The sequence below is a fragment of the Nannospalax galili genome, unplaced genomic scaffold (assembly GCF_000622305.1).
Source record: "Nannospalax galili isolate Female #2095 unplaced genomic scaffold, S.galili_v1.0 scaffold658, whole genome shotgun sequence".
Lineage (NCBI taxonomy): Eukaryota > Metazoa > Chordata > Mammalia > Rodentia > Spalacidae > Nannospalax > Nannospalax galili.
Genome location: NW_008340714.1, coordinates 1 through 19,372, shown reverse-complemented (window position 1 = coordinate 19,372; position 19,372 = coordinate 1). Strand labels below are relative to the sequence as shown.

Here is a 19,372-nt window from a genome sequence, read left to right as displayed (position 1 = left end):
GTCTAATGACAGAAGAGCTATGTAGCAAAATCTGGGATTTTGGTCCCAAAGTCACAACTACCCACATGACCAAGGTAGACCAAGCTGCCTGTTGGCTCTGGGTTTACTCTTTGGCAAGGCAAGGGGTAGAAGGCAGCTCTGCAGCCTGGCTGCTTCACTTGCACCACCAGGAAGAAGTTTCTTGAGGGCTGTGGCAACTGCAGAGGTCAGAAGGGGCACCATAAGGGCCTATGAACTTCACGCCTCTTTGCCATCACGCCACTCCAAAGGTTTAGGGTCAAAAATGAGGCAGACAACAGTTCTCCAAAGTCAGGAAGTACAGCCAACAGATTCCACACACCTAATACCTGAAGATCCACAAACAGGACCCTTCAGACCAGTGAGGCCTAGGGAGCTAGGCCTACAATCCCCATTGGCAGGATCCCAGAGTTCTGGTACCAGAATAATCACAGGAGCTCCTTTCAGCTTCTGAGGAAAAACGAAATGGAAACCTACCAACTAAACACTAGGATGTGACAATGGCAGGACAAAAAGCCTTTTAAAGCATTCTTTTCAAAATAGGCTACTTCTCTGTTCCAGGGTGGGGGGTGGGGAGGGTAAGTTTCTCAAGAACATGGAGATAAAATCTCTTGGCTGTGTCATACGCTCTCCTCCCCAGCAACTTCTAGGAGATTCCAGGAATGTTGGCAGTAGCGTGGCTTTTCGGGGGAAGCCCTTGGAGAGCCCCTGGAGGTTTAGATTCTGTGGAAAACATCCTGACGGAAGCAGGCCCCTCACCTCATTCCAGTTTGGCTCAGTTGTGTCCCTGTAGACTCGAGTCTTTGCTTTATTCACAAAATATCCAAAGGAATCCACCTCTAGGGTGCAGTACAGATCTGTGGGATGGTGACAGGAAGATGGTGACCACCATACACACACACACACACAAACACACACACACAGATATATCATCATCATCAGTCTTTTCATACAAGCAGGTGTTAAAGAACCCAAACAGTGGCTGGTGTGAATACCAGCACCTCATGCAATGTCCCTGTCTGCACTGCCTATGGAGCTGGGAAACAGGACCTACCACCCACCCACTTCTGTATCACTTAGCCATCCTCTGCTAAGGCCCCTATGTTGAGTGGGCAGGAGAGTGGTGAGCATGGCACTCAACCTGGGGTGAGTGCTGTGCTGTACAGTGAAGCTACAGCAAAGGTCTCCTATTCTGGGAGTGACAAGAGGTAGCTCCTATGGACCCAAGTAGATCCTGATATGAATTTCACCAGGCAAAGAGCTAAGGCACAGGGAGTCCAGGCCAGTGTGGGGTACAGGAAGAGAAGAGGGGGGCCATCATTTGGGATGTGTATGCAATCTGCCAGCTGTAAGTGGTAAATGATGGGGTTGAGTTTTACATTTTAGAAGAACTCTGGATGAGGAATAAGGGAGGCCAATGCCAAGGACCAAGAAGAATGTAGCCCGACATAATAAAGTACCTCGATGGGAGCAAACATCTGATTGACAGGGCCAGGGGACAGGATAGTGGAACAGGTGCTAAGTCTGGTCTGGGGAAGCGAAGTTTAGAGAGTAAGACATCAGATGGGAATGTGATGTGAGAGACCAGGAGAGGTGAGACAGAGATGGAGAGGTGTCATCTGCATATTGATGTGTGGGTCCAGGGGGTAGGTGTGGCCAGAAAGAAGGTCCTTATGGAACACCCCTGTGGTTAATCTTATCAACTTGATAGGATTTAGAATCCCTTGGAAACAAACCTCTGTGAGAGATTATCTAAATTAGTTTGAAATGGTATGACCCACCCTAAATGTGGGTGGTACCATTTCATGGGCTGAACTAAAAGCAGAAAGCTGAGCATAAGCATTAATCTCCCTCTGCTTCCTAACTATGGATGCCAAGTAACCAGCTGCCTCGAGCTCCTGAGGCTGTGACTTTCCCACCATGATAAACTGCACCCTGAAACTGTGAGCCAAAATTAACCCTTCCTTCTTTAAATGACCTTTGTTGGGCTTTTATCACAGCAACAAGCGGAGCAATTTACAGGAAAAGGGTCCTGAAAGTGGGGCTGTTGCTCTGATAGACGTGACCATGTGACTCCTATGCCTTTGGTTCTGAGACGAACATGGAAGAGAGTTTGGAACTCTGGGTTAGAAATACCCTCAAATGCTGAGAGCAGAGCTTAATGGACAATTCTGAAGATGGGAATCTGGAATACCAGAAGACCAAGAGATTTCTGCACAGTGGAGGCCTAGCTCCTGAGGTTTCAGAGGGGAACAGGGACTCTATCAGGAACTAGAGGCCATTCAGTTACATTCTGGCAAATAATCTGGCTATATTTTGCCCATGTCCTGAGAATTTAAGTAAGTATGAATAATTTGTTTTGCAGAGGAAATTTCAAGGAAAGATGACATTCAGACTGTGGCATGGCTATCTATCCCTTACTGTTACTTATTCAGACAAAAAAAAATGTGTTTTGTTGAAGAAAAGAATTTGAGCAAGTTTAAAGTTGCAGCCAAAGCCCATGGTAAAAAAACAAAATGTACTTGTTAAAGAGAAACCTTATATGCTGTATCCTGGGACAATAGGAAAGTTGCCCTGAGGGCAAGGCCTCATCTATCAGTCTCCAATGCGAAAATGCAAATTCATTTGAAAGGAAAGAGCCTCTATTGAAAAGGTTACTGAAGGGGTTTCCCATTCCTGGGAAGCAACTGCTTAGGGAAGTGTTTCCCCAAGGGTCCGGCAGAAGGTCTGGCAACTATGATCCAAGGAGCCAGGTTCCTTCAAGTTGGCAGCAGAACTCGACACCAATATCCAAATGCTACTGGTTTTGTAGGTATGAAAGACCCAAGATTGAGGAGGTTATAGAATCTTGCATGATGGTTTCAGAGAGTCACTGAGGCCAGGCAACATGTGCTGGGGTTGAAGTCCCTTCGAGGAAGCCCTGAGAAGCCAATAGGTAAAGCTACGAAGGTAAAGCCTAAGTTGCAGTGGGGACTCAGGATGCTGGAGATTCCTGGACCACAGGACATTCACCAAGGAAAGCTGCAGTTATAGAATGGTGCTGACTCAAGAGAGAGGCTGTGTGCTGCAGGTGAGAGAGCTGGAGGGGAGAAGCTCTCCAATCCCTTTGGAGCTCAGCCAGTTCCATCACAAACTCTAGATGCTAGACATAGAGCTGCAGGACTTAGTGTTTTCCCTGCTGGATTTCAGTGTTGCCTTGGTTCTAACAATCTTTGCTATGCCTCCATTCTCCCCTTTTGGTATGAGAATGTTTATTTTGTGCCAAGATATATAACTTGTTTTTTATTTTATAGGAGCTCACAGTTAAAGAGATTGCCTTGAGTCTTGAATGAGACTTGGGACTTTTAAGCAGGGTTTAAGTTGCTAAAGACTATGGGGACTTTTGAAATTGGACTAGATATATTTTACATTTGAGACAATCATGAGCCCATGGGAAAAATGGGTAGAAGTTTATGGATTAAAAGTGATATATTTGGGTGGCTAGTTGACAAGGGGTAGAACTGTGATAGCTCTTTCTTTTTCTTTTTTTTTTTTTTTTTTTTTTTTTTTTTTTTTGGTCTTTTTGAGACAGGGTTCCAGCTGTCCTGGAACTCACTAGGTAGACCAGGCTGGCCTTGAACTCATAGATATCTACTTGTCTCTGCCTCCCAAGTGCTGGGATTAAAGGCGTGCGCCACCATGCCTGGCTGAACTATGATAGCTCATTTTGATTGTCAAGTTGGTGGTGATTAGATTTACCATAGAAACAAATCTCTGGCCATGTCTATGGAGGATTATTTAGATGAGGTTAACAGAGGTGGGAAGACCCACTCTAAATGCAGGTGATACTATTCCACGGGCTGAATGAAGAAGAAAGTGAGCTGAGCACAAGCACTCATCTCCCTCTGCTTCCTGACTGGGGATGCAAGGCAACCAACTGTCTCAAGTTCCCACTGCCATGACTTCCCTGTCACAATGGACTACAGCCTGGAACTGAGTCAAGCCTTTCTTTCTTAAGTTGCTTTTATTGAAGTATTTGTCACAGTAAGAAGATAAGAAACTAATATAATCAGGAAAAACCAACATAACAGGGCAGCCAAAGAAAGAAGGGTTTGGGAACAACAGACATGATAGCTTTGGAGGTTCCACACAACTTATCTACTGCAACTATTTTATATGTTTTGATGATTTCTTTTTTTGCTTTTTTTCAAGACAGGACCTCACTCTACAGCCCAGGCTGCCCTAGAACTCACTTTATAGCCCAGTATCTTCTAGAATTCACAAGCCTCCTGCCTCCTGAATGTTGGGATTACAGGTGTGTATCATGTCCAGCTTTGCTTGATGATTTCTGATAAATTAAAACACTTGTACAAACAGCACAATCATTTCAGAAAACTGCCTTCACCTCGAAAGCTCTCCTTGGGTCCAACTGCAACCAAGTCTCATTCTTACCTTTACCCTCGCACCTCAAATAGGTTGTCTGACCCCATCTTTTGCCTTTTCTACAAATTTAGCATACATGGAATGACACAACATGTAGTTTTCTGCATCTTGTTTTCTTTGTTCAGTATTTTTACTTTATGTTCAACTAAGTTGCTGCCTCCATCAGCAGCTCATTGCTTTTTTATGGGTTGCTGCATGGATGTGCCACATTGTATCTGAACTAGATTTTATGTAGACAGATGTTTTAATTTCGCTAAAGTGAATACTTAAGAGTGGGATTGGTGGGATATATAAAGGGAAGTTTATTTCACTTAGTACAGAACTGTGCAATGGGGGTGTACCTCAGTGACAACATGTGCTTAGCATGCACAAAGCCCTGAGTTTAATTCCCAGCACCAAACAAAAAAGTCTGTGCAACGTTTTCTGGGGTGGCTGAGCCATGCAACATCTACATATGCGGTATAGGGATATGTGAGTGTCCTGTTTTTCCATGTCTTCACCAACATTTGTTACAGTTCAACTTTTCTTTTGTTTAACGGCATTGGGGTTTGAACTTAGGGCCTTGATGTGCATGCCAGGCAAGGGCTCTACCACTGAGCTACGTCTTCAGTCCTACTGTGTATCTTTTTGATCATCAGTGATCTAGAGGACATGAACATATATTTCATGTTTTTGGTTGTTAGCCTTTAACGGCTGTGCTATCCATCCAGCCCATGAACATATATTTCAATGCAATTTGAATTCTCATTGTTCTAATATGACAAGCATCTTTTCAAAGGTCAGAGGACAACTTCTGGGAGTTGGTGCTCTTCCTCCACTGTGGATTCTGAATTTAGTTCATCAGACTCGCACAGGACACATATTTTTTGTCTTTTTTTTTGAGACAGGGTCTCCCTGTAGGTTCAGCTGGCCTGGAACTCGCTATGTAGACCAGGGTGGCCTTGAACTCACAGAGGTCCACCTGCCTCTGCCTCCTGGGGATACACTTCTACTGCTGAGCCATCTCATCAAGCCCACCGCCTTGCCCCCTTTTTTGAGACAGGGTCCCAGCTGCCCTGGAACTCCCTATATAGACCAAGCTAGCCTTGATTTCACAGAGATCCTCCTGTCTCTGCCTCCTAAGGGCTGGGACTAAAGGCATGCACCACCACGCCTGGCTCACTACTCATTTTTTAAATTTTAAAAAAATATATTTTATTATTTCTATTATTGTGTATGAGTACATTGCCTGCATGTATGTGAGTGCACCCGTGTCATGCAATGCCTCGAAGTCATAAGAGGGTGTTGGATTCTCCTGGAACTAGAGTTATGGACAGTTCATAGCCATCATGAGGGTACTGGGAATTGAACCTGGATCCTCTGCAAGAGCAGTCAGTGCTCTTAACCACTGTGCCAATCTCTATCTCTCTAGCCCTCATTTTTTAAATTGTACTGTCTTCTTGGTGGTATTTAGTTGTAAGAATGCTCTGATAGTCTAGACAAGTCCCTTGTCATATATATTACAAATCATTTTCTCCCATCCCATGACTTGCTGAAGGTCTCTTGTTCTGTAGCAATTGTGGGAAGGGTCAGAACAATGTCTGTCCTTTACTATGGGCCTAAAACCTGCAGAGGAGAAGCCAGGCTGGGATGTCAGTAAAACTGCACTGTGGCCAACCTTTGTTCTCTGACAGCTTGAGCAGCTAGCTGGGGGTGGAAGGGGGATCACCTATCTGGCTCAGGACAACAGCCAAATCTACTGTGCAGAGGGGCTTAAGGGGTGTGTGGCCCATAGCTCCAGGGAGGTTCTCTGGCACCCTGCTGCTATCAGGCTTTCAGACTCAAACTCCAGACTCTGCAATGAAAAGTCCTGCTGGCAGGGGGCAGCTCACTACCTTGCAGAATTTGAGACCAGCATGGAAAAGAGCAGAGAAAACAGTCTCACCAGCACGACATCTCAAAGCACCAGAGGCCAGTAGCCAAAGGTGGCCATTTGGACAACTTCCCTGGGCTGCCTACACCCCACCTGACAGTCCTTCCCAGTTAAAACTTAGTCTCAGGGCCCACCACTTTCTTCCCTAAGCCACTTACTTGAACTCTGCTTAAACCCAGTTGCTGAGTGGACGATAACATTCAGAAAGCCGTAGAGCCCAGGAGACTCATCATCTATGCAAGAGAACAAACAGGTAAATTTCTGTTCTACCAGGAGAAGTAGGCAAGGTGATTGGCTGATTCTGCTTCAGCATCAACCCAGCCCTGGGCAAGGCAGTGGCACAAACTATGCACCCACTCTGGATTCTGTGTTTGGGATCTTAGGATCTAGCTGGGTTCAAAACACGGGCAAACCAATGACCAAGACGGAAGCCAAGTTCCAAAGAAAGGAGAGGGGGCTGGGGTGATGTGGAATGTAGGTGGAGTAAGTGTACTTGTGCATTTATGCACAAGCTCATGTGTTTAACCACATGCTTATGTATGTGAGTTCAGGTTCACAACCATGAACACAAAACTTGGTATGACTCAAAGTGTCAACCATGGGACCATATCGTGTACTGATGGTCTGACTGGCTGTCACAGGCCTCATGACTAGGGACAAAAGCCATAGGTTAGGTTCTGCAACTGCCCATTAGTAAATACCAGGGAAAAACTGCTCCTAACAGATTCTGAACATTCTAGAGAAGACAACAAGCACATGTATTTCTTCTGAAGGAAAATTCACAGCCATGAAGATCCTGTTCACAAGAAGTATCAGCCCTCAGCTCGATGCCTGGGAGGTCAGCCTCACCTTCTTTGTTGATGGTCAGTGGAATGTGGTGAACGGTCTGAAGTTTTACACACGAGTTTGTCAGCATTTGCAGCTCCACAGAGGTCAAAGAGAAGCTTTTGAAACCTGAGGGAGTAGAAAAGGTATGGGAACAGATCATTCCACAATGACCCTCCCACCAGACCCTTACAACACATGGGGGTAGGGCCAACTGGGACCTGATGGCTCCAAGTGAAATGCTGGTATGGCAGGTGAGCAAGGTAAGGCCCTGGAGAGCCTAGGCCACCGGGTGAGAAGCATCTCAGTCCCTGCTACCTAGCAGAGCCCCACAGGGCAGGTTTGAATATGACAAGGCAGCCTGGAAGCATTTCCTGGGGAGGTCTCTCCAGATAGATACCAGTGTAGCTCTGCCCTTTATTCTGCTAAGGTGGGTCTATGTCTCTCTGCCAGGTGAAGAAAAGGGGCTTATTTCTGAGTACACTGAGCAAGGACAGATGCCACACTGGATGGTTTGTTTTGGATCCCCATGTTAGGGCAGAAAGCCCTGGGACATAAGCCCTGGCAAGAGCCTCTTGGTCTCCCTCAGGTCACTGTAGCACTGAAAGGGAAGATATGGTCAGCTTAGCTCAGCCTAAGTATGGATGATGAGCCTGAGAGAGAGTAGCTAGGAATGGGGCAGAGGCATGCAGAGCCCCCAGCTGGATCTGCAGAAAATGAACCAAAACTCCTGCTTCAATAAGAGTAGGTCTGTCACCATGGAGTTACCAGGCCTCGGGGACATAGTTTTATAAGTAGGCCAATGGGGAGCTGGGGAGCTGCAGTCCCCAGACCTGGGATAAAGACTGCCTTTCTGCCCCTAACACTGTACCAGGACCAGGGGTGCAGCTTGTAGTTCCAGAGAAGGAAAAAGTCACTAATTGAGGGACGTGCCTAGAGAAGAAAGGGGCCATTCCAGTGAGGATTAAGCGTCTTGTCTTGAGAAGTGGACCAGGTGTAGGACAGTGGGCAAGCACAGTACGACTGGCTAGATGGGTCCAGCCAAAGGTTCTTTTGGCATCAGTGCCTGCTTGGGGTGAAGGGTAGCAGAACAGAGCCTCAGGGGATCACATGATAGCAGGTGAATGGGGGAGGCCCAAGAAGACTGGAGATTATGCAAGAAAGGCTTGACCTGGATGGATCAGCGAGGTGGAGGGTGTGTGAACAGATCTAAGGAACAGTCAGTAAAGATAAGGAATTTGGGAAGGACTGGGGGAAGGAATCTCAGGGGAAGAGTAAAGGGCAGGATGGGTGGGAGGGCACAAAGGGGATAGAGAGCTCCTGACCAGGGCATTTGCTGAATTAGGTAGGCCTGCACACTGCATTTTGAAATCCTTGGTTAAAAGAAGAGTAGAGCAGAGGAAGGAGGGAGACAAGACTCAGAACATTAAGAATTGTCCACAAAATGTTCCTCCAGCCTTGACTTGGCCCAGCTCTGAGTGTAGAGGTCACTCACACTTCTTCTGCTGCTCTCGAATATTTTCTCTCCATTCAGCTCGCTCATAGTCAGAGGAAATCAGGAATGTGTAGCTCTGCGATGGGTGAAAAGAAGAGCATACCACAGTTATCTCCACCCTGGCTGAGCCAGCACCCGGAAAACCCTGGGGGCACAGCCTGAGAAGCACAACGTCCCCCACCAGCTCACTGCTTCCTGCACACTCTGCTGTACTTTGGGCCATGGTGTCTGAGCACAGTGTGGGCTTGCCTCTAGCATAAACCTCACAAAATGCCTGGGTCGGGGAATGACACTGGCAGGGAGTGCTGCAGCTTAAGGACAGGGAGGACTTCAAGGCGAGGGCTGATGGCAACCCAACCTCCTGCGTAAGTCCATGCTAGGACTGAGAGACAAGGTTCCACAAAGCCTGTCAACTGCTTTCCCTGCCCAGGCAGAAGGTATCAAGAGCAAGACCAGAAGAGAATGCCTCTAGCCCTGGAGGTTCCCAGGCAGCACTCCGGTACCTGGGGTCACATCTGTAAAATCTAGTAAGGCTGTCTGCCCTATTACCTCCCTGGAGACCTTGCCACTTTCCAGCTGTAGGAGCTGTGTCAGCTGCCACTCAAGTGTGGACTACACCAAAGCACCAGTCCCAGGGATGTGTGTCTGTACGCGCTTTGCTGCACAGATCTCTCTTGGCATAGGGATGCTCCCCAGAGCAAAAGGACTGTAGTTCCAAAGGCATACAAGAGCTGGAAACAACAGATGGCAGAGACTGGACTACAGCTGGCTCATCAAGGGTCCATCCCAGGCTGGGAACATCTGCAGGGTGAGTCAGAGGACCGCAGGCACTCACCTTGCCGTTGCGGCTGTGCACCCTGAAGGCCATGCTGGGGGACATCAGCAGCAGCAAGGATTCCTGCTCTGACAGCTTTTTCCTCAGCCTCTCCATGGCCTTGCTGCCCTTGTTCGCCCTCTGCAGAGAAAGAATGGTCTTGCCTTTCCACCTGGGGCTAGTGCCACCTGTTCCCCCTCAGCTGTGGCCAACTGTCCCCCTTGCCAGGCTTGGAGGGTAGAAATCCCATCTGTCTGCTCAGCATAGCCCAGGACCTTGGTCAGCTGTTGCTGGTGGTCTTTTGAGGATGTTAACACTTTTCCTTGGGATTAAGGCCCAGCATAAACTGGGGATGTGCTTATGAAGCCATCCCTGAAAGAATCAGTTCTTCTTATAAGGTCAGAGGAGAAGCCTTTAGCTTTTCCAAACCTGGATAATGTTCAGGGGTTGCTGGGACCTAGGGGACTTCTTACCTGTTTTCTGACCTGGGCACATTCAGCATGAGGCCCCAGGGATGTTTGAGAAGGGAGGGGGGGGGTCCTAGTAAAATCAAATAAATATCACCAGGATCTGGTCAGAAAAAACCCTATCTGTCCTGGATTGTGCAGAGCCTTACTGAAGCCACTATGCTCTTTGAAGAGGACTATGCTGCCTCTCATAAGTTAGGACCACAGGCCCCAATTCCTGTGAAGGGCATAATGTGGGAAGGGAACAGTCGTAAGTAGGGCCTAGCAGCCCTGAGGATTCAGCAGTGGTTCTGCTTGGGGCCTGTGGTGGTTTAAATGAGACGAGCCTCCTATAGACTCACGTATTTGAATACTTGGTCCCCAACTGGTTGTGCTGTTTAGGGAGGTTATGGAATCTTCAGGAGGTGCAGCCTTGCTGGAGGTATGTCACTAGGGGTTGGCTTTTTGAGAGTTCATAGCCTCTCCCCACTTCTACTTTACTGTCTTTGCTTCAAGTGTGCAGATCAAGATATGGTATCTTACCAGGAAAGGTAGCACACACCCTTAGTCTCAGTTATTGAGAGGCAGAAGTAGGTAGATCTCTGTGAGTTCAAGGCCAGTCTAGTCTACACAGTGAGTTCTAGGCAAGCAGCCAGGGATAAAGAGTAAAACCCTGTCTTCAAAACAAAACAAAAACACCCCAACACAATAACAAAAAACAAAACAAACAAAAAACCCCACACAAACCTCTTCTGTCACTTTTGGCCATGGTATTTTGTCAGAGCAACAAAAGTAATACATTCAGAAATACTCTACCACAGAGGCCATGAATAAATGACCTAATGTCTATCCTAGTTTTAGGTCTTCCTTGTCTAGGTGTGCTGGATGTCCTATATGCCCACAAATATGCATATTGGGGGGCTGGGCAAGGCTGTAAGGGCTGAGGATTCCAGTCCTGTTGTGTCTACCTCAACAGGGTCCCTGGACTGAGGCGTCTTCTGATGATGCAACTTGTCTGTAGCAATGCCAGGCGCCTACTCTGGCCTGGACTAACTAGGGGCTCATTCTCACTCTCCACCCCTTCTAAAATTTCTCCAGAAAGAATCAGGGGCCTACAGTCCAGAGCAGCTAGAGGGGCTGCACTCTCTAGTCCTATATCCTAGACTGTCCTGAGCTTTCTATGGCCTAAATGTGACACCTTCCCCAACCCCTGACAGGTGATTCAGCATGTCCCCTGTATAACAGGAGGATACCACATGGAATCCACAGAGTTCCAGAGGCAAGAACTTAAAGGCATTCAGGTACTTTCTTCCTCTGCAAGTCCCTCTCCTGCCTTGCAGAACAGGCTCTCTGCTTTTCCAGCCACTTTCCCTAAACAGAGCATTCAATCACTTGCCTGTTCACCCAAAGTGACCTATACTCTATTCCTAACATAAACTGCTAGCTGTACCAGGTGAAGTGGCACACACCTGTAGTCCCAAATACTTAGGAGGCTAAGGCAGGAAGATTGCTTGAGTCTAAGAGAACTGCCTAAGCAACTTAGCAAAAACTTGTCTCTTTAAAAAAAACAAAACAAAAAACAGAAGCAAAAGAATCCTGCTAGTTGCTCCATGTACACTTTTTCTCTGCCTGAATTTTCATTTCTACTTTGTGACTTGGGGACGTAGGGCTACCCTCCCCGCCTAGTATACCATCCTTGCCCAGGATCTGTAAGTAATAATCTTTCAACTTGCTTCCTATTGTGGTGGTGTATCAAATTTATATCTCCCATGAGAAGAATCAGAGGCTAGCCCAGGCTAGACTTTCCCTAGGGTGAGGCAAGGGAGAGGATGAGGGGATGGGAAAGAAGAGGTACAAGGTTGGGCTCCTAATACCAGAGTGATGGTCAGGCAGATTTTTAACCTGGTCAGAAAAAGAGCTACAGGGCACCTGTGAGTGCACACGAGTCTTGTATATGAGAGTCTCTGGACACAGGTCAGGCAACTGGACATTAAGCTATTTTTCAGGTAAAAAAGTACCCCAAGGTAAGCACCCTGTGAATACCATCGTCAGTAGGTCTCATTTTCCACCAGGTTGCTAGTGGCTTTGGTCTAAGAACCCAAATTTAGTTGGAGGCTCTCAAAACAACAGAACTCTGGGAGCTCAGAGCTCACAGAGGTCCCAGCAGGTCCTAGAGACCAGCTGTAGGGCCAGACGCCCAGTGGAGAAAGCACCTGCTTGGCCTGTGCATGAGGGCCTACTGGCCTCTCAGAGACTGACACTTCCTCTCCCAGCTGGCCGCACCTTCTCTCTCTGGATATCACTCTTGATCTGGGAGATCTTGATCTTCAAGGCATCCAGCTCCTCATCTGGCACCAGGGGGATGTTGGGTACTGCCTCTGACTCATCCACCATCTGGAAGCTGAGGTCCGTGAGTGGAATGTACCATTTGCAGTCATACTGCTGGGTTTTGCTGGGCAGGAGAGGGAGGAAAATATTTACAAAGTGATGACTTTTCTTTGCTAATATCACTGCTTTAGAGAGCCAGAGAGCCCTATGTCTGTAGCCGGGCTGTTTACCTGACCTAAAACCCAGCATGTATTTCGTGTGTGCTGGATACCTTTAGTGTCAAACTGACACATCTGCATTGAGGGAGCCTCAATTGGGGAATTGCCTCTATTGGACTGGCCTGTGGCCATGTCTGAGGGGCATCTTCTTGATTGTTGAGTGATGTGGGAGGGCCTAGCCCACTGTGGGTGGTGCCACTCCTGGGCAGTTGGGCCTGTGCTGCATAAGAAAGCAGGCTGAGCAGGGGCAGGGGGAGCAAGCCAGTAAGCAGTGTTCCTCCATGACCTGTGCTCTAGCTCCTTGGGCTCCCTGATGAATTGTGACCCAGGAAATGTAAGCTGAATAAACCCTTTCCTATCCAACTTGATAGTGGTCAGTATGTTTTGTCACAGCAATGGAGAAACAAACCAGGACAATGTGACAGGCTGAGCTAAGGTGGTCAACAGACAGTGGCAGCCCCAGCCTTGAGGACTTCTGGGAACATACTCCATTCATGTGACCCCAGGCCTCAAGGTGTCTGAGGAGGCCTGATTCATTTTCTGTCATAACTCTGATGGCTACAGCTCACATAGGAACACAGCAGAGCACCCAGTAACAGACCAGGACTGAAGTCCAGAGGTGCAGGGATTGAGGGCTTCTAATCTACCTGGAATAATTGTTTTACCTGACAGATAGGGGAATGGAGGCTCTCCTGAATTGATTGACTAAATTTACTTGCACAAAATTGGTAGAAATGTGTAGGCTAGCCCACCCAGTTCTGGTCTGCTCCAATATGACTATCTTTGCTCCATTCCAAACTGGTGTACTGTGGGTAAATCTTTGGAAGAGAGAGGCAGAGAGAGAGAGAGAGAGAGAGAGAGAGAGAGAGAGAGAGAGAGAGAGAGAGAAAGAGACAGAGAGAGAGAGAGAGAGAGAGAGAGAGAGAGAGAGAGAAAGAGACAGGGAGAGAGACAAGGAGAGAAGGATGGAGACAGAGACAGACAGAGGGAAGGAGGGAAGGGGAGTGTTGTGTGTGTGCCTATGCTGAGAAAAACAAGAAATCATCACCAGCTTTGGAGACAGAAGAGCATCAATCATCTAGTGTTGGTCTACTCAGGGCAGGGGAGGGCTAGCCTGTCCCAGTCCTGCAGCCCCGTGACACTCAGTCTTCTTAGGTGATTTATAAGACTGTTTTCCAACAACACAGGACTCACAATCAGGTTTGTCCCTCATTACAGGAGATGAAGACAAATCACTGATACTTCCAGAAATGGTTACTAACAACCTTGACCTTAAGCCTGGTCTCATATCCCGGTGGAAACAAGTGAAGAGCAGTGGCCTGTCCACACTGTTATTCATGACCCTTGGAGACCCACCCTCCTGGAGCACTGTCACTGCCAACGTTACTCACCCCCCACTCTGCTTCTTGAGCTTGGTGCAGAGAAGCAGGTCGGTGAACAGGAAGATGTGGCGTAGCTTACGGGCCCCTTCCACCAGCTCCACCATGAAGCTGTCCTTCAGCAGCTGCCGGTGCTGTGGGCATGGTAGGTACAGGGGGGCAAGTCAGGACGATCAGGTGTGGAGGGGGAAGGAGGGCCATCCCAGCCCACGAGGAGCAGTAGACCTTCTGGAAACCTCCTTCCCTTGGGAGTTTTCACTACCTCCATATTTACATACAGACCTGCTTTCTAAAACGCTCTGTTCATCTGACTGGCTGGCTCACTGATGGGGTACTGCCATTCACTTTTTTTTTCTTTCAACCAGTTTTTCTAAGTCCATCCTAGTTGCTCAGCCTATAGAAAAGTATCAGTGGATGGGGCAGAGATGACCATCAGCTTGGGTCAAGCAAATGACCTACTGTGAGAAAAGGTGACCAGTGCTTCTCTAAGGTGGTGGCCTGAGACCCAGAATTGGCAAGAAGCCAGTCATATAAGGGGATATTCTTGTCAAGACTGCCCCAGGCTCAGGCATAGAAGAGAAGAGGTTGGAACTCCAGGGACTAACTGAATAGCACATCAGTAGGGAGATGATAGGTCCAGGACTTCTGAGAAGGGGCAGTGCTGGGGGTATGGGCTTGGCCTAGGACTGAAGGCTTCAGGAAGCTGTGGGACCATGATTGGACCCACTTCTGACACCTGCCCCGATACCTGTTGCCTAAGAGCCAAGTCAACAGAGAATACAGGTGGGCAGCACATGGTAGGTGACATGAGTGGGCAGACCTAGAACAAGCAGAGGAATGTGAAATCTCCTTCAGGTCTTGAGGCATTCTGTACCTTGGTAGTTCATCTGAAAGTCAAGGGATGGTACATCTCACTTGCACAGCTCAAGGAGTTGCTGAGCAAGTACACTAATTTAAGTCATTGATTCATTCAAAAACAGTGTCAGGCACCTCATGTAGATTAGGTGTTGTGCCATGCTGAGGATACAGAATGAGAGATTGACACAGAGCATGCCAGTGTATGCTGTTTAAGCACAATGCCTAAATTATCTGATTTGATTCTCATAGCATGCTGCAGGTCTCCATGCCCGTTTCACAGATAAGCTCAGAACAGCCACCCCACAGCAGCACAGCAAACAAGCAGTATACTCATGGTCTCTCAGGAGCCCCCAGGAGCCTACAAGCCTCGGGGAGCACCTGGTTTCAGGAAGACTTCCCAGAAAGGGTGATTCCACTTGACACTATGATATCTAGGAAGGATCTGGGGTCAGATGCATACAAAAAAAGTGCATGGAAAGCTATTGTCTCCCACAGCAAGAGATGCAGCTGCTCCCCCAGAGGCAGGGAGGCCCCCTACCCTCATCACAGTGGACTGGGACCATACTGTATGCAGAGTTCCACTGCACATGCAGCTTCCATGTCCCATGCTCAGTAGAAGCTTGTGCAGCCAGGGTCAGACCCCCTGGGACGCCCCCCTCCCCAGGCAGGAAGACTACATGTCATCATCACAGGAAGCTCAGCACTACATTCACCTGACTGCTGACACAAGACAGCCAATTATTTTATGTAGGAGCTGTTGGTGTCTATAGTGGAGGGCAGGAAGCCTGCCACCATGCTAAGACCATGACCTGGCATCACTTACACACAACCCCTACACAGGGCAGATGGCCTTCTGAATAATGGCAGCCACAAAATGCAAGAAACAGTGTGTTCATTTGAAGAAATCTGGTGTGGTGCTGGAGGGCAAAGTCCTGGAGACTGGGGTACATAAACTGCTGTGTAAAGAGCGGGTCCTAGGATACTGGGGTCTGCAGGGAATGCCTACACTGATGCTTCCTCATCAGGGACACAGGTACCAAGAGACCTGTAAAGGGGAGACAGCTGCTTTTTCCACACAAAAGAGCTGAACCTCATGTAATCACCAGCAGAGGGCATCCTAAGTTCAGCAATACTCAGGAGTCTCTGGGCACTACTCCAGGAACCTTATGCAGGCCTAGGAGGTTGAAAAGGCTGGGGCTCGAGCTGTACTTTGATATTATGACAGATGCATAACTCTTCTCTAGCTTCCCCTGCTCTGTCAATATCAACCGTACCTTTCTAAGAGAAGTCCCAAAGCTATGGGGGCCTTTCAACACCACCTCTAAGCAACTTATCTATGAGAGTTATTCCAGGAGTGCATAGTCAGTGACTGCAAAAAAACAGGCCCCTCATAGCTGGGGTGCTTGTCAAAGCATTTTCACCAGGATGTTCCTGGGATGCCAGAGCTGTCCTTATGAGGAAGAACTGATCTGGCTTCTAAGCCCTCCCTGGGGACTGGCTGCTCCATCCAAACTGAAACATCCAGCAGCCAGAAAGGAGGGTCTCCTAGCCCTGGGAAAATAGCTGGGCTCCCAAACATAACATTGGCCCATCCAGGAAGGAAGCCTGAGTCCTGCAGAAGGGCTGGAATCAGAATAAATGGATACAGTGGGCAAAGACAAGAGGGAGAGGAGGGAGTGCAGGGCCAGCTCTATAGGATGAGGACTGACCAGGCCTGGGCAAGTGTCTCAGGCTGGCAGTCCCATCCTGTCCTATCGTTAAGACCCCTGACTTCTGGACAGATGCCTCCTCCATTGCTCAGGAGGTGAGCCAGGCCTGGGCCTGGGTCCATCCCTGTTCTGAGCCTAGCTAGAAGCTCCACACTGTGGTGGGAAAGGGCTAAGACAGTCCCCTTTCTCCCCATCTCTCCCCCTGAAAAACAGACACATTTCAGGGAAGGGGAAAGACAGGCCCAGGACAGATAACCTGGGCAGGAGTTTGTGATAAGGAAAGACTGAGGAGAGGCAGTGAATGGTGACCCAACAATGACTCGGCATGAGCGCCTCAGAGCCCTGCCTTGTCCCTCTGACAAGGAGCTAAGAAGCTTCCAGACTGCAAATTCATCTTCTTTGCTGCCTCCTCCATGCCCTTCCTGGAACCCTGGCTCCTGTGCAGAAGAATCTGGTCAGTTAAGCTTGGCTGGGGCAGCCAACACGGCACCAAGGAAGAGCCCAGAGTCCTGCCCTGCCCAGGACACACCTCACTCAGAAGCACTCATCATGCTCATCTAAGAACAGCAGTGACTTCCAGTTCATCTTGCCCCCACCCTCCAGGGCACACAGGCAAGGTCAAGGCTGAGGTCCCCCTCCAAAGAGCCTTCACAGTGGCCTAAGGATAGTATGAGGTCATGTGGCTGGGAAGAGCTATTGATTCTAAGTCTCACCCAGTGAACTGTCCCCACCCCCTCCCCCAGGAAGGGCCAGGACTTTAATGGACCCAGGACAAGAACAGCACCACATTTCAGAGTCTGCAACTCTGAGAGGCCTGCTTTTTGGGAGGGCAAGAGTATGAGTATGGGAGAGAAGGGGAGAGGTCCTGTGACTTTGCATATTCCTGTGTGTGGTTGTTGTGTGGGTCCTGGCTTCTCCATGTGTATTCACAGGAGTCCCAATGCAGATGATTGTGTCCCTGTGCTGTGGGGCAGAGCAGTGGAAGGAAGGTATGCATGTGTATGGAGGAGTACTCTCTTTGGGGAGCTTCTCTACATCCAGGTGGGAAATACCAATGGGAAGGGACTGGGAACGTCCACATGACCAGAAGTCCCAGGAATGAAGAGGTCCAGGGTCACCCCCATATTCACTGCCTGAAGCTCATTTTTCTTTCTCCTTCATATGGGCTTGAGTACTTTGCTTGGTCTCTTTGTCTCAGTTTCTTTAAAAATAAGATGAGGAACAGGGCAGAGGCTGGAATTGTAGCTCAGTGGCAGAGTGCTTATCTAGTATGCACAGGACCTGGGTTCCATCCCAGCACCACAGATAAATAAAAATAAGACAGAGGAAGAAAAGGACCTGTTCAGTGGCATTTTTTTGGAGGATTAAATGAAACAGCATGCCTCAGGGGCCTCTCCAGGGCTACTGGCACCATTGCTGAGGCTTTTGTGGGTACAAGCTCCACATTGAGAGCTTCCTGTTCATCTTGCCACCCGTTCCCAGGACCCTATGAGGGAAGCACCTTCATTTCCATTTCTGTAGACACCGCAGGCTACTGTGGGCTAGGAGGAGGGGCAAGCCTCTTTCTTAAGGGGTCTTTCTCTAGGCTAAGAATCTCCCTCCAGCTGCTACTAGGGCAACATTATGCCCTATCCCCTGGCATAGCCTAGGTACCAGCCCATTCAGGGCCTCCTTAGGAAAGACCAATCTAGAAGAAGCAAATTGTTAGGGGATGAATGTGTGGTTCCCCTGACCCAAATTCCTATGCTGAAGCACTAGTCCCCAGTATGATGGAATTTAGTGGTGGGGTCTTTAGGGACTAGTAGGGTTTAAATGAGGTCATGTACGATGGGATTACGCTGTCTGTAAGAAGAAGAGAACTTTTCTCTCTCAGCATATATGTTGAGGAAAGGCTGTGTAAGGACAGGGGACAGGGAGGGGGCCAGTTATCTGTAAGCCAGGCTGTGACCATGCTGGTGCCCTGGCCTTGGGTTTCCAATATTCAGCTTTGAGAGAGATAAGTGCTTACACAGTGGAGCACACCTGCAGTCCCAGCTACTTGGAGGCTGAGGTAGGAGCCAGCCTGGGTTGTCCAAACCTCCTAACTGATGGCACTTTGTCAGCAGCCAAGTCTATGACAAGGAAGGGCCTGGAAAGTGAGAGAATATGGCTTCATAGGAACACTGGAAAATCTCCCGAGATCCAGGAATTGCAGCTTGATCACAAAGAAATCAACAGGACCTTGACAAGTAGAACCAGGAAGAGTTTCTGAAGATAACCCAGGTGTAAGTGGAGAGGAGAGGAAGTAAACGAGTGAAGTAGGGGCCAACACAGGCTTCAGTTGTTGGCTACTGTTGGGCCTTGGTGTTGCTTCAATCACATGCTGAATTTGTTATGTTCTAGCCCTAGAAGGGGCCAGAACACCCAGGTCCTACTCCCATGCCCCAGAGCAAGATTCATGTCCCTGGAGAGCTGGCTGTGTGCCAGGGGTCTGGCCTATGCTACTCATGAGGCTATAGAGTACCTTGGTGGACCTTGGGGGTTCAGCAAGCAGGCTGTGAATGAGGGTTCCAGGCTAGGTTGCTAAGGTCAAGACCACATAATCCCCTCTTCCCCCACTTGTCTAGTCTCTGTCTCCCTCACACCTGGCAAACTGGAGCAAACCTCCATTCCCTGGTCCCCAGAAAGCCCCTCATGGCTCATTCTGGCCCAGGCTTCCTGAAAGGAAGGTTAAAATAGAGAGTGTAGAGAAAAATACAAAACCAGACCCCCCCGCCCCAGTAAGACAATTAGCACAGCTATCAAGCACACACACCACATCTCATGGCATTCGCTCAGACCGGTCCTTCTTTCACTCAGACACTCGCTACACTTACCACGCTCACTTTCAGGATCCCCAAGACTTCTCGTGATTCTCTCAAATGGCGTCCGCTGGACTGCCTCAGAGTAACGAGCTCGATTTTTTTTTT

General features: G+C 48.6%; 1 protein-coding gene across 1 annotated transcript in view; it reads right to left on the bottom strand.

The window, feature by feature from the left end:
- LOC103736271 (breakpoint cluster region protein) overlaps nucleotides 1–12,384 on the bottom strand; it is a gene marked incomplete at its 5' end in the record, with an annotated part of 32,256 nt that extends 19,872 nt beyond the window's left edge. Inside the window, 6 exon segments of the mRNA XM_008835758.2 lie at nucleotides 778–875; nucleotides 6,511–6,585; nucleotides 7,202–7,306; nucleotides 8,673–8,748; nucleotides 9,508–9,627; nucleotides 12,216–12,384. Of these exon segments, the coding sequence (XP_008833980.1) occupies nucleotides 778–875; nucleotides 6,511–6,585; nucleotides 7,202–7,306; nucleotides 8,673–8,748; nucleotides 9,508–9,627; nucleotides 12,216–12,384 (643 nt within the window).
- Nucleotides 12,385–19,372: the final 6,988 nt, after the last annotated feature.